This window comes from Zingiber officinale, chromosome 7B (genome assembly GCF_018446385.1).
Source record: "Zingiber officinale cultivar Zhangliang chromosome 7B, Zo_v1.1, whole genome shotgun sequence".
Classification (NCBI taxonomy): Eukaryota; Viridiplantae; Streptophyta; class Magnoliopsida; order Zingiberales; family Zingiberaceae; genus Zingiber; species Zingiber officinale.
Window position 1 is genome coordinate 110592333 of NC_055999.1, and position 16099 is coordinate 110608431.

Here is a 16099-nt window from a genome sequence, read left to right on the forward strand (position 1 = left end):
GATAAAGGTGTCATTTTGCGGGCATCGCTGTAAGAATTCGATCGGGAAAGGCATACGTAGTTGTGCTTGCTTTTCTTGCTCTTGATGGCTTTGTAGAGGAAAGGAATTAGGCCCTCCATCTAGCTTTGGAATGAGAAGATGCGGGAGAACATGAAGATATTATTGACTTATTAATCTAATTAAGGGACAGTTGAAGTGTCCCTCTCATTCTTAATCACTCGGATAAAAGTATTGTCATTGACTAATTCAAAGACACAGATCATTCAAGTCCTTAATCCTAATTAAGGATTATCATTGATTCATCTGACCACCTTAGTTAGGCCTACCATCACATTTGACCTACCAACTTGCTGGTTGTTAAATTCAACTGACTTGATTAACCTGATCAGCTTTCCAACCCTTTCGAATAGGCCACCTGATTGATCCATCCAACTAGACCATTTTGTCAAACCCAATTGAAATAGTTTTAAATGCAACGCTAGCCCATTCAGCTAATCTAGCTCACCCAACCTAGTTTGCTTGATTGTCTTGTTCAACCTATTCGGCTTGCTTGAGCTATTCAACTTGTCTTGCCTACTCTTGATCAGTTTGGTGATTGAAATTTAAATCCTTATCGTTTAAGAAACTCGTCCCACCTCTTATAATCACATCATAACTCAAGGGGACATCCACTTAACATTTATGATAATTTAACAAATTGTACACTAGATATATGTTTGGTTTTTGCTAGATTTGTTAGCTAAATTTAGTTGAAGAAATATAAGTTATTTCAAACCTAGTTAACTTTGATTTCTTTTTCTCTTTTTTCTTTTCACTCAAATCACCTCATAGAATATTGGTTATATGCTAATTTAATAAAATATTTGTGTTAAATTTAATAGAATTTATATTGATTATTTTACATTTAATAAAAAACCTTAATCTATTAAATAGATTATTTAATTAATTCAAATGATAATAACAATAACTACTAACAAAATGATTAATCCAACGCCCTTAATTTCTTGGTCCACGTAAGGAGTAGAGCCGTCAATTTGAGTTGGATCCGTTGAATTGGCTCGTCCCGCCAAACAATTTAAGCGTGTTGAGTTGAAACTTTATGATCGGCCCGCGACGGACTTGACTTGGCCCGCGGGTTGAGAAACACATGTAAACTAAGTTTTATGTCATTTTATTACTTTCTTTGTTATAATTTTGAAATAAAAATAATACTTTTCATCCAACATAAATATTTTGTTTGTGTTCATTTATATTTAAAAAATATATTGGTGGATATATTTAATTGATTAAATCTTTCCGAACTAAAACGTTGAAGATATGAAATATTTTTTATTTTTAAAAAAAAAATTGATGGGCTCACGAGTTGGCCCGTCAAATCGACAATCCACCTTAGATTGGGTTGAGTTGGAAATTCTAACCCGTCATGTTGACGGGTCAGCCCGCACCACCCCGTCCCGTCAAATGATTGGCCCGTCACGAGTCGACCCACTTCGTCACGGGTTGACCCGTCTAACCGTTCTAGTAAGGAGGCATAAATCTGCCAGCCCTCGATAGTTAACTTCGTGCGGGGGATCACGTAGTATCGGTAATCGCGGCGGCCGTTTCCCCAAACAGATTAGGGTTTCTTCAGCTCCCCCACCCAAATCCGAGACGAAGGAGATCACTCCTCCTGCTTCCTCGCAGTTGGAGAGCCGCCGCGTCGAATCCGAGTCGAAGGAACGGATTCGTCTGTTCGTATTCGGTATCTCCCTTCTTTCTGATTTGTCGCATTTATTTGTGCATGACTTGATCGATTTTGTGTGAATCTCGTTGGATCGCATTGTTGTAGCCAGCCCTTCCATGGAGTTCGATAACTCTCACGACGGCGAGCTGGAACCCTTGATCCAGATTCAAGCTCAAGAGTGCGATATCGACCAAGCTATAACGATCGACCCTCTGGGGCATGAGTCGGCAGCAGAGCTCCTCTCCGTTCCGCCTGAAGTTTCCGGAGAAGGACGGGAGTTGGAGGTCGACGTGTCTGCTCAAGTTGCATCCGGAGGTCCAGACGAACCTGCTCTCGGGGTGGAGTTCGACTCTCCGGAAGACGCCAGAGCTTTCTACTCTACGTACGCCGAGCGCATTGGCTTCCGTATTCGCAACAGCAAGTCATTCACCTCCCGAGTCGACGACACAGTGATCATGAGGCGCTTCGTGTGCTCCAAGCAGGGCCGTCCGTCGAAGAAGGACCCTTTTGACCTTACCAAGAAGCGGCGCAACCGGTCGTCCTCCCGGGAAGGTTGCAACGCAATGCTCCAGGTCAACCGTCGTGACAATGGCCGATGGGCTATCTCAAGGTGCGTGCTTGACCACTGCCATTCGCTTGGTATTCTCCCCAATCCATCGCCTTCTGTGCAGAAGAAACTTGCAAAGAAGCCTTGGGAACTGCTGGTCTGCCCGGCTGCTGAAACCCATCAGAATGGGTTAGGTCCTGGTGGCGGTGTGGCACAGAGCCTGTTGGAATACTTTAAAAAGATGCAGACCGATAATCCTGCGTTCTTTTATGCAATTCAAGTTGACCAGAATAATTGTGTCTCTAATGTTTTCTGGGCTGATGCCCGATCAAGGATGGCATATAGCTACTTTGGCGATGTTATTGTCTTTGACATGACCTGCAAAAGAAACAAGCGGGTGGTGCCCTTTGCAACCTTCACTGGGATGAACCACCATAGGCAGCTTATTTTATTTGGTTGTGTATTCATGACTGACGAGAGTGAGGCTTCTTTCATTTGGTTGTTTGAGACATGGCTTGGATTGATGAGTGGATGTAGGCCAGTTTCTTTCATCACTCCTTACAATGAGTCCATTGCTTCAGCTGCAGCTAAGGTGTTTCCAAATGTTCGGCATAGATTTTGCAAGAGGGACATTTTCAGTAAGTGCAAGGATAAGCTCTTAGGAGTTTATTCTCAACACTTATCATTTAAGGGCGAATTCAAAAAGTGTGTGAACGAATCTGAAACTGTCGAAGAATTTGATTCTTGTTGGAGATCATTGCTTAGCAGGTATAATTTGGAGGATAATATGTGGTTACAAGAACTTTATGCAATTCAGCAGAAATGGGTTCCTTTGTTCTATAGAGGCACATTCTTTGGAGAATTTTTTGGTGCTCCAAAGTTGGAAACTATGTACAAATTTTTCCAGAGGCATTCAATAACAACCACCACTTTACGTGATCTAGTTACTCAATTTGATAAAGCAATGGTGGGACAATTTGAGAAGGAACTACAGGCAGACTTTGATTCAAGTCACACCAAGCCTGTTTTGAGGACTCCATCACCTATGGAAAAGCGAGCATCTGAAGTATACACAAAAACAATTTTTGCATTATTCCAGGAGGAACTTTCAGAGTCAGCTGGCTTTTTGATGGAGAAGGTCACAGATGGTGTTGTTAGTAAGTATCATGTCACAAAAGTTGAGGATGCAAGTAAAGCATATATCGTGACACACAATGCTTCCAGCAAATGCATAAACTGTAGTTGTTCTATGTTTGAGTTTTCAGGGATACAATGTAGGCATGTGCTTAGAGTTTTGATAATTACTGGCATTCTTACACTTCCGGATGAATACATCTTGAAAAGATGGACCAAAAATGCCAAGAGTTCTGGTTTTTCTTGTGAGGACCATAGTGTATATCAAAATAATTCTGGAAAAAATTTGACTTGGCGATGCAATGATCTTTGTCGTGATGCCATTAAGTTTGCAGAGGCAGGGGCTACCTCTGCAGTAATATATAAAGTTGCTAAGGGGGCTCTGCAAAAGGCATTTGCTGAAATATTTGCTGCTAAGAAAGGTTCCTTCTCCAATGCACCAGGTAGTTTTCAGTTGTTTTAGCAAAAAAGTTATTTGTTCTATTTTTAAAATGATTAAGTGCACCAGCATAATGTTTGAATTAGTAGCAAGGAAATGATATATAGATTTAGACTAGTATCTAATTTGACCATGGTTTTCTGGTCATTCAAATATTCCATTCTTGAGGTTGAAAATATTTAAAGTTATGGCTAAGGTGTTGAGAAGTTAACAAGCTATTAAAAGGGTCAGTTAGCACAGATGATTTCAGCTACAGTTGGTAATAGAGATGATAACGATGAGTAACATCAAACTATATTAAAATAAGGGAAACATACATAAAAGGTTAAAGGCTTTTAAAGTTGAACAATATATGTTATAATTAGACAAGTTGAATTATCTAAGATAAATTTTTAGACGTAGAGAGGGATCAGGAAAACTTAAACATGAATGAAAGAAATCTAAAGATCTAGCTATCACAAATCAATTGACTTGGCATACATTCTAACTGCACATAAGATCCATGCGGCAATCCAAATAATTGGGAAGTATGATTTCTGGTGGTGGTTGTGATTTTTTCTAATTCTAATTGAGTTGTGCTTCATTACCTTTAGTTAGTCTGTGATTTTTTTTTATCTGAGTAGCTTGGAAAGATGATGAATTACCAATGTGCTAAAGTATTGGTGTTCTATTTATTCCAAAATTTCTATATAAATAGTTCTCTGTATTTGATTATTGTATGCCTATTGCTGAGTTAACCACAGCATTTTCTGTAGAATATTTTAGATGCCTTGTAGATGTGATCATCCTCATGTTTATTTTGTCTCCATTGTTTAAATCTGTATCAGGAAGGTGAAATACTTTTTGTTGATTGTTGGTGGGAAGAAAAGTTCTAGTGGCCAAGTTCTGTTTGCAGCAAAACTTGAGCACCAGAACTGCAGTTGAGACCGTGAGCTCGAACAAAGCTGGAAAAGTGAGATCACTGATCTTTTTTCTTTTCTCCTTCCATTACGCTATCTACATTCAATTGCTTTCCCAGTGGCCATTGCCAAATATTAATGGCAATGATATTCCATCACTTTTCTTTGATGAAATTGGTTTAGACATTGATTTTTATCAATAACCATGGCCATTGACTCTTGTTCTGTTACTTTTGAAGCAGAACCTGATAAATTGTCATGGGAACGAGAATGTTGCAAGAAAAAAATCATCTTTTATGTATTTCAAATTTAATTTGAATAAATTATTTTTTTAATTTTACTTTCTAAGTTTTTTTCTATTAGTTAAATCATGGCATATATGCTTTTGAGTGAAATTGAAGCGAAAACATGTATTGACATTTCAATTCAAGCAAAGAATTGTGTAAATTAATGGATGGTTCTGTTTCTTCATCACTTGCTCTAACTTTCGCACTTTTTCCCCCCTTAACATATGGGACTTGTAAAGACCGTATATTTATGTAAAAATTAAGGAAAATTTAGAATTATTCAATTTTCAGACTAACTACTATAGCCTTGGCTACTAATTTTTCCTACTTTTCTCTCATCCTCCTGTTTTCTGTTTGTTCTAAGGTGCTCTAAGAAAGTCCCTGTATCAATTTCAGATATGATCACCAAGATTTTCTATTGGTTTACGAACGTGCCATTTTATCCCGTAAGGGAATGGCGTATTAATTGGTGTTTGACTATGAAGATGATAGTTGCTGTTGATACCATCTGACAGGTCAGTTTTCGGAGTATGATTGCTTTACAATGCTTTGAGTTGTTTATGTATGCTATGATGTAGATAAATGTGTGAATGCATTTTATTAGTATTTTTCTTATTGGAAATGGGTATGATGTTCCATGACTTCTTACTCTGTTGTTGCTTTCTTTACTTTATTTTTTTTAAATCATTTTCTATTCCCTTTACCATGTCTGTTATTATTATATCTTGATAGACTACTTTTCCTTGTTATTGCTGCAGCAAATGTGATTTTCCACGATGGTGGTGTATCATTCATTCACGGTTCTTTCACCAGTAGTATTCAGAAAAGGATCCAACATTTATCTGGAAAACTGCAATGGTATACTTTGATTTGTATTGAGCTACATAATCTTCTTTGTAATGTTTGCCAATGGATTGACTTAAATCCAAGATCATGCTGTTTGAAGTTATTATTTACTTATTTGTTTATATTCAATTATCTGATTTAGAACTAGGAATCCAATGACTAGGGTAGCACAGGATATGAGATAAAGAGAAGAAATGAGAGAGGAGGGGAGCCCCCCATAAGAACTTTCAAAATAGAAATTTTTTGAAAGGTCTGTGCAAACCTGAAATTCCAAGTAGGAAAAAAAAAATGAAAATGGAAACTTGAATAGCTGTCTTTCTGTCACAACTAGCTGTCTAGATATGGTATCACCAACTAATTCATCCAAGCACAACTAGCAGTTTTTCCGTACCAGGGTTTTAAAAGTACATGCAGACATCATGCAATCTCATGACTGCAAAGTGCATATGCTATCATTATTAATATTAAATAAATTTTGTATTCATAATAAGATATAATTTACATAATTGTTTAGAATCCAGAAATAGTTTATACATTAGATGAAATGGAAAACCATGCCATAAAGTAAGATATGTGAAGCTTCTGTTAAATAGCATAAACAATATGCAAAATTGTAATCTTCAAAAAGCATGAAGATCATTAATTTCTAACAATCAGTACCTTCCCACAAATTTTAGTTTGGGGAAACATGTGATTCAGTAGTTTCTCCTGCAAATATAAGTGAATCTAGGCTTCTCTTCTCCAGAAATTTCATTAGCTCACTTTCTTTTGAATTTAGTCTCTATCTATTTCAAGCTCAGTGCAGTATATCAATATCTTTTTTTTTTCTACTCCATCAAGCTACTTTTACTTTGCACATAATAAATAATTCCTGAGTCGTTATATGTGCACAAACTAACTTAAACTATACCATTCATCTCCATTTCCAATTTGTTCTGCAAGACTTTAGCTGACCTAATAAACTAGCTTAGTTCAGTTTAGTGAACTGAAGATTAAGATAAAGTATACTGCATATGCATAACATCTGGGACTGGGAGGCAATCACGTGCCCTTTTAAAACAATGATTTATTCATGTATACTATGAGGAAATATTGTTGCCAGAAACTTAATCACCACTTGAGTCCATTTGAAGCCATGCACCACTTTCTTCAAGTTCATTGTAGAATTTCTACGTTAAGGCGTGGCATCCTTGCACAATGAGTTGTAGGGTCGAAGGTCCACGGACGCGCACCAGATGAATAATCTGGGCCGGCTGTGTTAAATTCCGGAGACACCACGCTTTACCCGGGCCAGCATTCACCGTTGATTTACCTCCTCCTAGGATCCCTGTGGGGCCAGGCCTAGGGGGCCGTTGGGCGGCGGGACCCGCCTTTTTGCACAATTGTAGAATTTCTATGTAGATAAATGACATTATTTAAACATAATCTCTGTTTGCATTCAGTCGTTACCAAGTAGGGTCATATTCTGGTTCAGGGATTTGGTAACTATGAGCATGTGTTGAAGTACAAAGCAATTCCTGTAAGATATCTGTATTGAATCTCAATAGAAATCAAAGAACGGTGGTTGCTAAATTTTGCTAATGAAGGTTGTTAATACGTGTGAGTTCCTAAGCCAACTAGACTGTAGGATTGGATGTGTATTAGTTTGCTCCCTGAGAGATGTATTGACTTCTATTAGTTCAACGTATCTTTTTGAAGAGTGATATACTTATTGCTATTTTTTAGTTGCATTGTAAGTTAATGATTCTTATAATTAATAACCTATTCATCATACTGCTAGCTTGGCCAGTTCATTGTAGGGGTGGGCATCTGTAATTAGAACTGACAAACTAAACTAAATCTAGCAGATTAAAACTAAAAAAAAATAATCTATTAGTTTATCAGTTTGATTTTGATTAGATGACTAAAATAGGCCAAGAAATGAGGTGTGAGAATGTGCCTCCTCAATCAAGACAGTCATAAGTACCCTCATATTGTATCCAGTAAAGTTGGATGGCCAATTATTTTGTTATTTGGAAGGAAAGAGAGAGCCGAAGAAGATAATTAATTATTTTTAATTCTTTTTATATTTCCTTCTAAACATTGCAGAAATGGAAGGAAATGAAGATTGGTACCTAATGGATACAACTAGGTGATTACTGTTAATTCTTTTTAATATTAGAATGCAATTGCCAACGCAATGAATTCAAACTAATGTTAGACATTATGTGCGTACGGTCAATTATGTGATATTATATGCAATAAAAAAATATGAAACAAATGTAAAATGCACACAACAGTAGCAAAAAAAATGTAACGTGGTTGATGTATTACCCTCAAATATCTACCAACGCACTCTTAAATATGATACGTTGCTGCTAAACTCTTAACACTGAAAAGCTTCATTGTAGCCAGTGAAACCTTCAACTAGATGTCCTTTGGTTGGGAAAATCCTTGATATAGAAGTTTAGTTACTGAAACAAAAGAATGCAGAATAGGTTGCAAAGTTATCACATTACTGGACAAAGCCCCTCTAGCATGAGATCTGTATTTTTGACAAAAAAAAAGGTTGATGATTTGATGCCTAAACATAGTGGCTAAATTGAAGTTAGCATGACAAAGAAAGAAGTCAAATTCACAGGATTTCATGCATTCAAGTACAGCATCAAATAGGTAACAAAAATTCCCTTTCCAGTTTCAACCACCAATTTCATGAAATGTATCTATCACTGGAGAAATGGAAAGACTACAAAAGTTAGTTATTTTGTGTTTACTAGACAAGAAAATAACTAACTTGTCTGTCTTCTTTATTCTCACTGAGTAAGAGCTCTCAATTTGAGCAGACTTTCTTTATGTCAATTTACACAGCATACATACACTGCAAAGAAACCAACCACTTGCACAATCTCTGACTTCAAGTTCTGCAGAGGAAATCACCCTCAAGCATCCTCTAAACTTCAACTTTTTCATGGCGGGCTTTACGAACTGCCTGCTGGATCTGTCTCTCATGCTCTTTAAGCATGTCTTCAACATCCCCACCTGGAGGCATCAAAGGTCCAGAATACTGGATTCTTTTGTGCCTAGTACCATAACCCTGAAATGTGTAAAGTGTGCAAGAACTAATTAATATTATAAATCAAATAACAATACAATTCAATTCCAAGAAGAAATACGATGTAATCTTAAAACTCTATGCTTATGGATGATGTACAAAAACAAGTTAATGGATGAAGTGTAACAAAAGAACATACGACAGCAGTTTCCCTGGTCAATATCCAGTCATCCTTCTTGCGGGTAGAGGCAGATTTATTGAGTATAGCCTTGTTATCGCCAGAAGCATCAAGTTGGTTGTACTTCTTAGTTTCGCTTTCAGAAGTCAACTGCATTTTTTGCTTCTGCCACAACATGAAAAAGATAGTTTGAGAGATAAGATCAATCGAATCCATGGAACTGATAGAAGACAAGTGAATGAGCCAGCATTGTGTTTATGACTGCAAATGATCTGTGACTGCATGAATGACATGACTGTGCTTATGGCAACGATTTTTCTTTTCTTAGAACAGGAAAGTACCCACATTAATTCATCTAAGAATCTTGAAAGAATTGCAATGAAAAGGTAAAGAAGAAAGACCAAAGAAAATATGTGAAATACACAAAAGAAAGATCATCAGCAAGAACAGATATTCAGCTATAGATGGTAGTAAGTGCTACTCTGAACCAATGATATCCAAAAGGACATGTAGGTTTCATGTACTGCCATCCAAAGTTTAGAGGATCAGCTCATTCCAAGTATATCGACCAATGTCGAGTGCCAATTGGCCTCATATGTAAGTTTCATCAACTAAATAGCTATCTTTGAACTCTAGATGATTAAATTTTATGTTTGTTTTATCCAGATGGTTAGTTGTCAAAAGTAGAGTGCCAATTGTGCTCTTGATGTTTTCAGAAAACTTTTTTTGATCTGTAACAAATGCATTGCTTTTCAAGAGACCACTGGCCTAAAGAGCAATGCCAACCAAGGGGCAAACAAATAGGTTAATATTCCATTTCTTCACCCTTTATGTTAGGCAGTGGATACAAGATACATCACACAATATACTTCACACAATCTAAAACCACATTGTGTATGAAATATACCTGTTCCATGTTTGCATCTGACAATGGAATTCCTTTGGCATCTTTCATCCCCTGCCTTACAGATTCTGACCTTCCCTTTTTAACATCTTCTTTTTGTCTGTTGTCCAACAAAGAGAAAGTGAGACTTGCCAATATCGAGGATGTAACATACTTACATTGTTTGAATTGTTTTACAACAAAAAGGAGGCAAAGAGGTATATTTTAAGTTAATCTTAAAAGTAAATTACTTTCTAAGTCTTTCATCCTGAAGCTTAACATCATACTCCTTGCTTGGTGGATATTTAGGCAAACTTGAAGCATCGCAGGCCAATGGTTTGCTTTTGAAGAACTGCAAAGCATAAATAGAGGTTGGTGATTGGTAAATCATATGTGGAATACAAGAAAGCTATTTTGAACTTCTAAGGGGATGCAACTTTATGCATTTACAAGGACATGAATAAAATATGCTTTAGTTAAACTTCTAAAGAGATTATACCGTGCAATGTTAGGCATGTAGAATGAGAGAGAACACAAATCATTTTCCAGCAAGAAATTGTCATCAAGAACATGCTAAAATATTGCCAAGATAAGAACAGTGAAGAGATGTTTCCTGTATCCGCTGCCTGGCCACTAAAAGGAAACATCTCTTTACTAAGATGTTGAGTACAGGAATGTGAGTATAACTTCATACGTAGCATGCACAGTTCAAAAGAGGAGGATTACATTCTACACATCATTTAGGACCAAAAATTTGAATACTTGACGACCACCCGTTACCTTACATCTCTCACAATGTCTTGGTCCCCCTCCATGATGTGAGGTACCACGCCCATGGAGACTCCATATGCTTGGCAAGCCAAATGGATGCAAAGATCCAGTCCCCTGTGCTAACCAAATTTATACTCCTGGCTCCATCTAACAACAACAACAACCTAATATTATCCCACTAGGTTGGCTTCTTGGCTCCATCTGACATGAAAACTAAATTATGAATCCTACAAATTGATTCCCCTCCATAAATAGAATCTTTGCTTAAGATGCCCCCGCCATGGTGTAAGTTTCATCTCGCCACAATGCCCCTAACTGCCCTCCCCTGTGTCTCACCCAGTGTGCACACTAGTCTCTCTGCATGCTCTATCTCAGTGGTTACAACTTAGCTAAGCTTGCAATGATCACAAGTCTTCTCCTCTTTTGTTTCTTCTTCCCCCGTTTCTTTTAGCTCTGTTTCTTCCTCAGAGATCTCGCTCCCGAGACAAATCTGTCTCATCGAACTCAAATAGTTGTGTTTGTGTCATGTTTGCACAATATGGGCAGGGGTAGAGGAAATGCCAAGTCCAACCAACTTAGATCATCACCATCCCTACTATGCATAAAACTTTTGCACAATAATTCTTACATCAAGTTGTACTTTATCATCAAAACAACACTAGATCTATATCCTACATTTAGGTGCAACTTCCCAATTAGAATTCTCCCTCACCGATGCCATTCATATTATCCCTTACATATGCCTTAATTGAAGGGCGGGCGCTCCCTCCTGTTCTGTTTAAACATAATATGCTTGCAATATATATCAGGAAATAATTTTTAAAAATGATAAAAGAAAGCAAAACATAACAACAACTGCAATAACAACAAATAAAAGAGCAGAAAATAAAAACTTATATGAATGATCAAAGCAAACTAGATTACTGCTCACTTCACTACCAAGGGCTGAAGCTGTTGTTCCACGACTTTTGGGCTCGAGTGCGAGAAGGGATTCTAATAGAGTTATAGCTGAAGAGGGGAAATCCCTAAATGTCTCTGCAATACAGCGTTTATATTGGTACTGAGGTTTGAAAACAGTAGCATGAGGCAATTTCGATTTCTTCCAGTATTCTTCTGATGGTGATCCACAGAGTTTAAAAATCTTATGCAATTGTTCCACCTACACAGATTTAATGACCCACAAAATAGATCAGATTCAGTACCTTAACAGAACAGAAAATGGCAATGACAAAGCACAATTTTGAATTCTGCATGATACTTAAAAACTCATATTGGATCATGAGTCTCTAGATTCAGATTATACCTCTGTTCTTCCAGGCATGATTGGTTTCCCTACAAACAACTCTGCAAGGATGCAACCAGCGCTCCACAGATCTACGGAAACACCATACTTTGTAGCACCAAGCAATAGCTCTGGGGGTCGATACCACAATGTTACCACACGACTTGTCAATGGTTGTTTCTGACCAGGAATGAAGGGTGTTGATAGACCAAAATCAGCTATTTTAAGAATGCCATTATCACTAACTAAAAGATTTGATCCCTTGATATCACGATGAAGAATTCCTCGACTGTGGCAGTGAGCAAGACCTTGAAGCAGTTGTTGCATGTAACACTTCACCTAGAATACATATTAAGATGGTCTGAGAATACATACTTCTGAAAATTGCATAAGTAGTCGATTACACATAAGAGACCTGTGGTTCGGTGAGCTTGGGACCCCTCCTTGCAAGAATTCCGGCAAGATCATGCTCCATGTACTCAAAAACAAGATACAAACTCTGTGACATTTGTGATGTAATTATACCTTCAAGCTTTATAACATTTGGATGATCAAGCTGACGAAGAATGTGAATCTCTCTTGCCATAAAGCGAACACTGTCAGGATCCATATTAACGAATCGCACCTTCTTTAGAGCCACTATTTTGCCGGTTTCGAGATCTCGTGCTTTATAAACACTACTATAAGTTCCTTGTCCAATCTGAAAATTTGATCAATATTAGCTCCTTTAATCCCTTTCATCCAACAAAAATTCATATCAATGCTAGATATTACATAAGACAGAAAACATGGCATGACTTGCATGAATCAGAAATCAATAAACATGCCAAATATTCAAGCAAAAGAAGCAGCAAAAGTCAGTTCCAACCTTAGCTAGTTTCTCGAATGAGCCAGATCGGCGAGGCAGCCATCCTTTTATTGCTTCCCCAGCTACAGCAGTTAGCCAAGAAGGCCAGCCTGCTGCAGCATGTTCTCCTGAAAACCCACATGGGGTATCAGGAATTCTAAAATTATCATTATACTCATCAGACACACCTACAACTTCCAAACCATCTCCAGCACCACCAGTAGCTTTCTTCTCTGCTACTCCAGTGGGTGAGCGAACACCACTTGTATCTCTCTTCTCCCATCCTATAGTTTGTGAGTGCAGATTGGACAGTGCATTCTCCTCTGACTTGGGCACAACCCCCTTATCTGCCTTGCCTGCCTTGGCACCTCCTCTCCTCTTGAATGTGATGAATTTCCTCAGGGACTTTGTCGGGTGGAACCTGTGCTCACGGTTCAAGTTTATACACTTGCAGTGGATGCAGCCCATAAGCATGTTCAAGTTTATACAATCAAATCAGCTGATTAGATACAAGTAAACATTTATCTGGGTGAATCGAACAGAAATCAATTGAGCAGCAACACGCATTCAGGTTTGTATCAAGCTCACACTTTAAATCTTCACCTCCAATGTCTTAAAGCTTGCAAAAAAAAATATTTTTTTTCCTTTTTCTGAATCTTATTGATGAACCAATCCCTTGAATCCTAACAATTTCAGAATTCGAGGATGAGCAAACAAGGGAAGTGGACGGCATTCCGATCAAAAGCCGTAGCCATTCTGGAGAAAAGACAAAACAGAGAAAACCAGGATCGTAAACAAATGTAGCAAAAGAAATCGAGAGAGCAAACCTCTTGAAAGTTTTTCCAAGAAGAAGAAGAAGAAGAATGCAATTGGAACTAAGATCACCCACCTTGTTTTCCCCCCTTTGCCAAGTGAAAGAAACGAATCAAGGATTCCAACATCAGGATCAAGAGACAGCGAGAAAGATACTGGAAGGGAGGGTTTCTCGGATCATGGAGCCCTAAAATCCCGCTCTGTCAATCAAAATTTATTCATTTTTATTTCCCATTTCGCCTTTTGCCCCCTTTTATTAGATTAAAAACAGAACGAAGAAATCAGCTAATTTAAGAAAATAAATTTATTCAACTAAAAAACAATTATATGCGTCATTTTAGGACGACAGAGGCCCCAAACTCAATAAAATATTTTGAAACCAAATTATTAAACTTTCTATGCATTTTTCGTCTATTGTGAATTGTTTATGATATTTAGGCTTGATTTGTGAGATAATCAGTCGTAAGGTAATAAGATTATATTATAAAATTAATTATTTTATTTGATACGATTTTAAAATTATAATATAATATAATATAATATGAATTTAAAAATAAATAAAATTTTATAATATAAATTACAAGATTAACATCATGTAATTAAATTACATTAAAAGCTCAGTATTTAGTGCGGTAAATGAAACAAGCGTTCGTGAATAAGTTTGGTGTTTGATTTAGTAAGAGTGTTTATTTTGCTCAATATACATAAGATTAATTAAACAAACAAGCTTGAACAGCTCGTTAAGCTAAATAAGCAAGCTTAAATACATATGTATCCAGCTCATTAACGTTTGTGAATAATATTCGTGAACAATATTCATAAAACATATTCATTAATAAAACTCTTTTCAATATGTTAAATGAAGAATAAAATAAATAAATTTAAATTATCAAGTTTAATAATTAATCAAACAACTAAAAATTTCAAACAATCAAACAAACTTAAATTGAGAATTTAATAACATCTAAATGAATCAAGCTCAAGCCAAACTTGAATTGAGAGCTTGATAACATCTAAACGAACCCAGCTCAAACTCATAAAAAATAAACCAAGCCAAGTTTGAACACTCATTTCAAAAACTTGGTTCATTTTAATCTCGGCTTGACTCGATTTAATTATCTTATCAAATAAATTTGAACATCCTACAACTCAGTTCGGTTCGTTTACCTTCCTAATTTAATTAAAATTTAAATTACCAAACCCCTGATTTTAATTGATTAGACGGAAAATGAATCCGCGACGGATCTGCTTCGTCGTCGCCTCCCTTCCCGGTGATTCTTGCTTTGTGGACGAAAAGGCACGGATTCGCTTGGTGGGGCAGAGGGTGAGAAGCGAAGCTAGGGTTTTTGGTTCTTCATCCTTGCCCCGCTCGGTGTCGGATAATGGAATGGGGGCGGGGCGCGACGGGGAGTGAGTGAGACCTAGCAATTCTTGACTCCTTTGCCTCATGTTCTTTGCCCGCTTCGATTCGCGAGTACCTTAGCGAATAGAATCGCAGCCTCTTGTCACTAGTCCTAGGATATCTCTGTCTACTGGCGAATCGCCCCCATCTATTGATAGGCATTGTTGTGCTTATCGCCGATCGCGCCTTCGTTATCTGATTCCGGGGAAAGATCCAAAGTGAGCTTCCTCATTTGCCGGGCTTTCCTGTGCGTTCCTGTTGAGAAAGATTGGATTTTTATGCTTCTCCACTCACTTTGCTCGATATTTAAGGTGTCACGATTTGAGGTGGTGAAGTGAAGCGCGAGGGGTGTTGAGATGTTGGATTTGGCGTTGGATTCTGACAACGAGGTCGGGACGGAAGTGATTAACTCGAGCCATAGCGGCAACAACCGGAGTAGTTTATGGCTTTTCCATTTGATAATGTTGTGCCTCCACTGCCTCTCGCGACGAAGGAGGTGGCAGAGGCGGGGCTTGTTAGGGTGGCAGAGGCTGGGTTTGTTAGGGTTAGAGAAGGGGGAAGAGGAGGAGGATTGTGAATGGGAGTGGGGAAGGAGAGAGACAAGTACTGGGGCTAAGGAGGAAGGGTGATGCCGCGGCGGCGATAGCGGAGGAAGAAGAGTGGAGGAGTTGGTCGATGCATGAGCGGAGGCAGGGGAGGAATAGTCGATTCTGTCCCGAAACTTCCCCTGTCCCTTTGTCCCACACAGTAAACGACAAAGAGGAACAGTGTTTCTCGCGTGAGAAACACGTGACGCCGAAGAAGAACGAGTCAAAATTGCCGAAAACACTGCGACGTGAGAAACCTGTCCGCGAACTCACGTCGCCCTCTCTGTGCCCTAACGGTCCTTCCCACACCGTCTGTCCCGACGAAGGCCCACCAGTGGGCAGTTCAAGTCGTCTTCCGACTGTCGACGGCAACAGAGACTCCTTCCCACGGCGTCTGTCCCGACGAAGGCCCGCCGGTGCGCAGTTCAAG

General features: G+C 38.2%; 2 protein-coding genes across 2 annotated transcripts; one reads left to right on the top strand and one right to left on the bottom strand.

Annotated features, from left to right (window-relative positions):
- The first annotated feature begins 1570 nt into the window (after positions 1-1570).
- Positions 1571-11188, top strand: LOC122006893 (protein FAR1-RELATED SEQUENCE 5-like). Its single transcript, XM_042562580.1, has 8 exons — positions 1571-1741; positions 1829-3427; positions 3536-3847; positions 4671-4795; positions 5394-5544; positions 5788-5887; positions 10105-10185; positions 10277-11188. The coding sequence occupies exons 2-4, from the start codon at positions 1840-1842 to the stop codon at positions 4676-4678; spliced, it is 1908 nt and encodes a 635-aa protein (XP_042418514.1). The 5' UTR covers positions 1571-1741; positions 1829-1839; the 3' UTR covers positions 4679-4795; positions 5394-5544; positions 5788-5887; positions 10105-10185; positions 10277-11188.
- On the bottom strand, positions 8561-13608 carry LOC122006894 (probable serine/threonine-protein kinase At1g09600). Its single transcript, XM_042562581.1, has 8 exons — positions 12889-13608; positions 12436-12720; positions 12042-12359; positions 11670-11897; positions 10219-10319; positions 9992-10088; positions 9106-9249; positions 8561-8948 (listed from the first exon to the last, which is right to left on the bottom strand). The coding sequence occupies exons 1-8, from the start codon at positions 13339-13341 to the stop codon at positions 8805-8807; spliced, it is 1770 nt and encodes a 589-aa protein (XP_042418515.1). The 5' UTR covers positions 13342-13608; the 3' UTR covers positions 8561-8804.
- Positions 13609-16099: the final 2491 nt, after the last annotated feature.

What these genes read in the sequence shown, in the direction of transcription:
- LOC122006893 (XM_042562580.1), top strand. Translation starts at nt 1,840, where the DNA reads ATGGAGTTCGATAACTCTCACGACGGCGAGCTGGAACCCTTGATCCAG. An exon ending in GGTCACAGATGGTGTTGTTA is followed by an intron (nt 3,428 to 3,535) that starts GTAAGTATCATG and finishes TTGAGTTTTCAG; the next exon opens with GGATACAATGTAGGCATGTG.
- LOC122006894 (XM_042562581.1), bottom strand. Translation starts at nt 13,341, where the DNA reads ATGCTTATGGGCTGCATCCACTGCAAGTGTATAAACTTGAACCGTGAG. An exon ending in CCAAGCTCACCGAACCACAG is followed by an intron (nt 12,360 to 12,435) that starts GTCTCTTATGTG and finishes TATGTATTCTAG; the next exon opens with GTGAAGTGTTACATGCAACA. An exon ending in TCATGCCTGGAAGAACAGAG is followed by an intron (nt 11,898 to 12,041) that starts GTATAATCTGAA and finishes AAATCTGTGTAG; the next exon opens with GTGGAACAATTGCATAAGAT.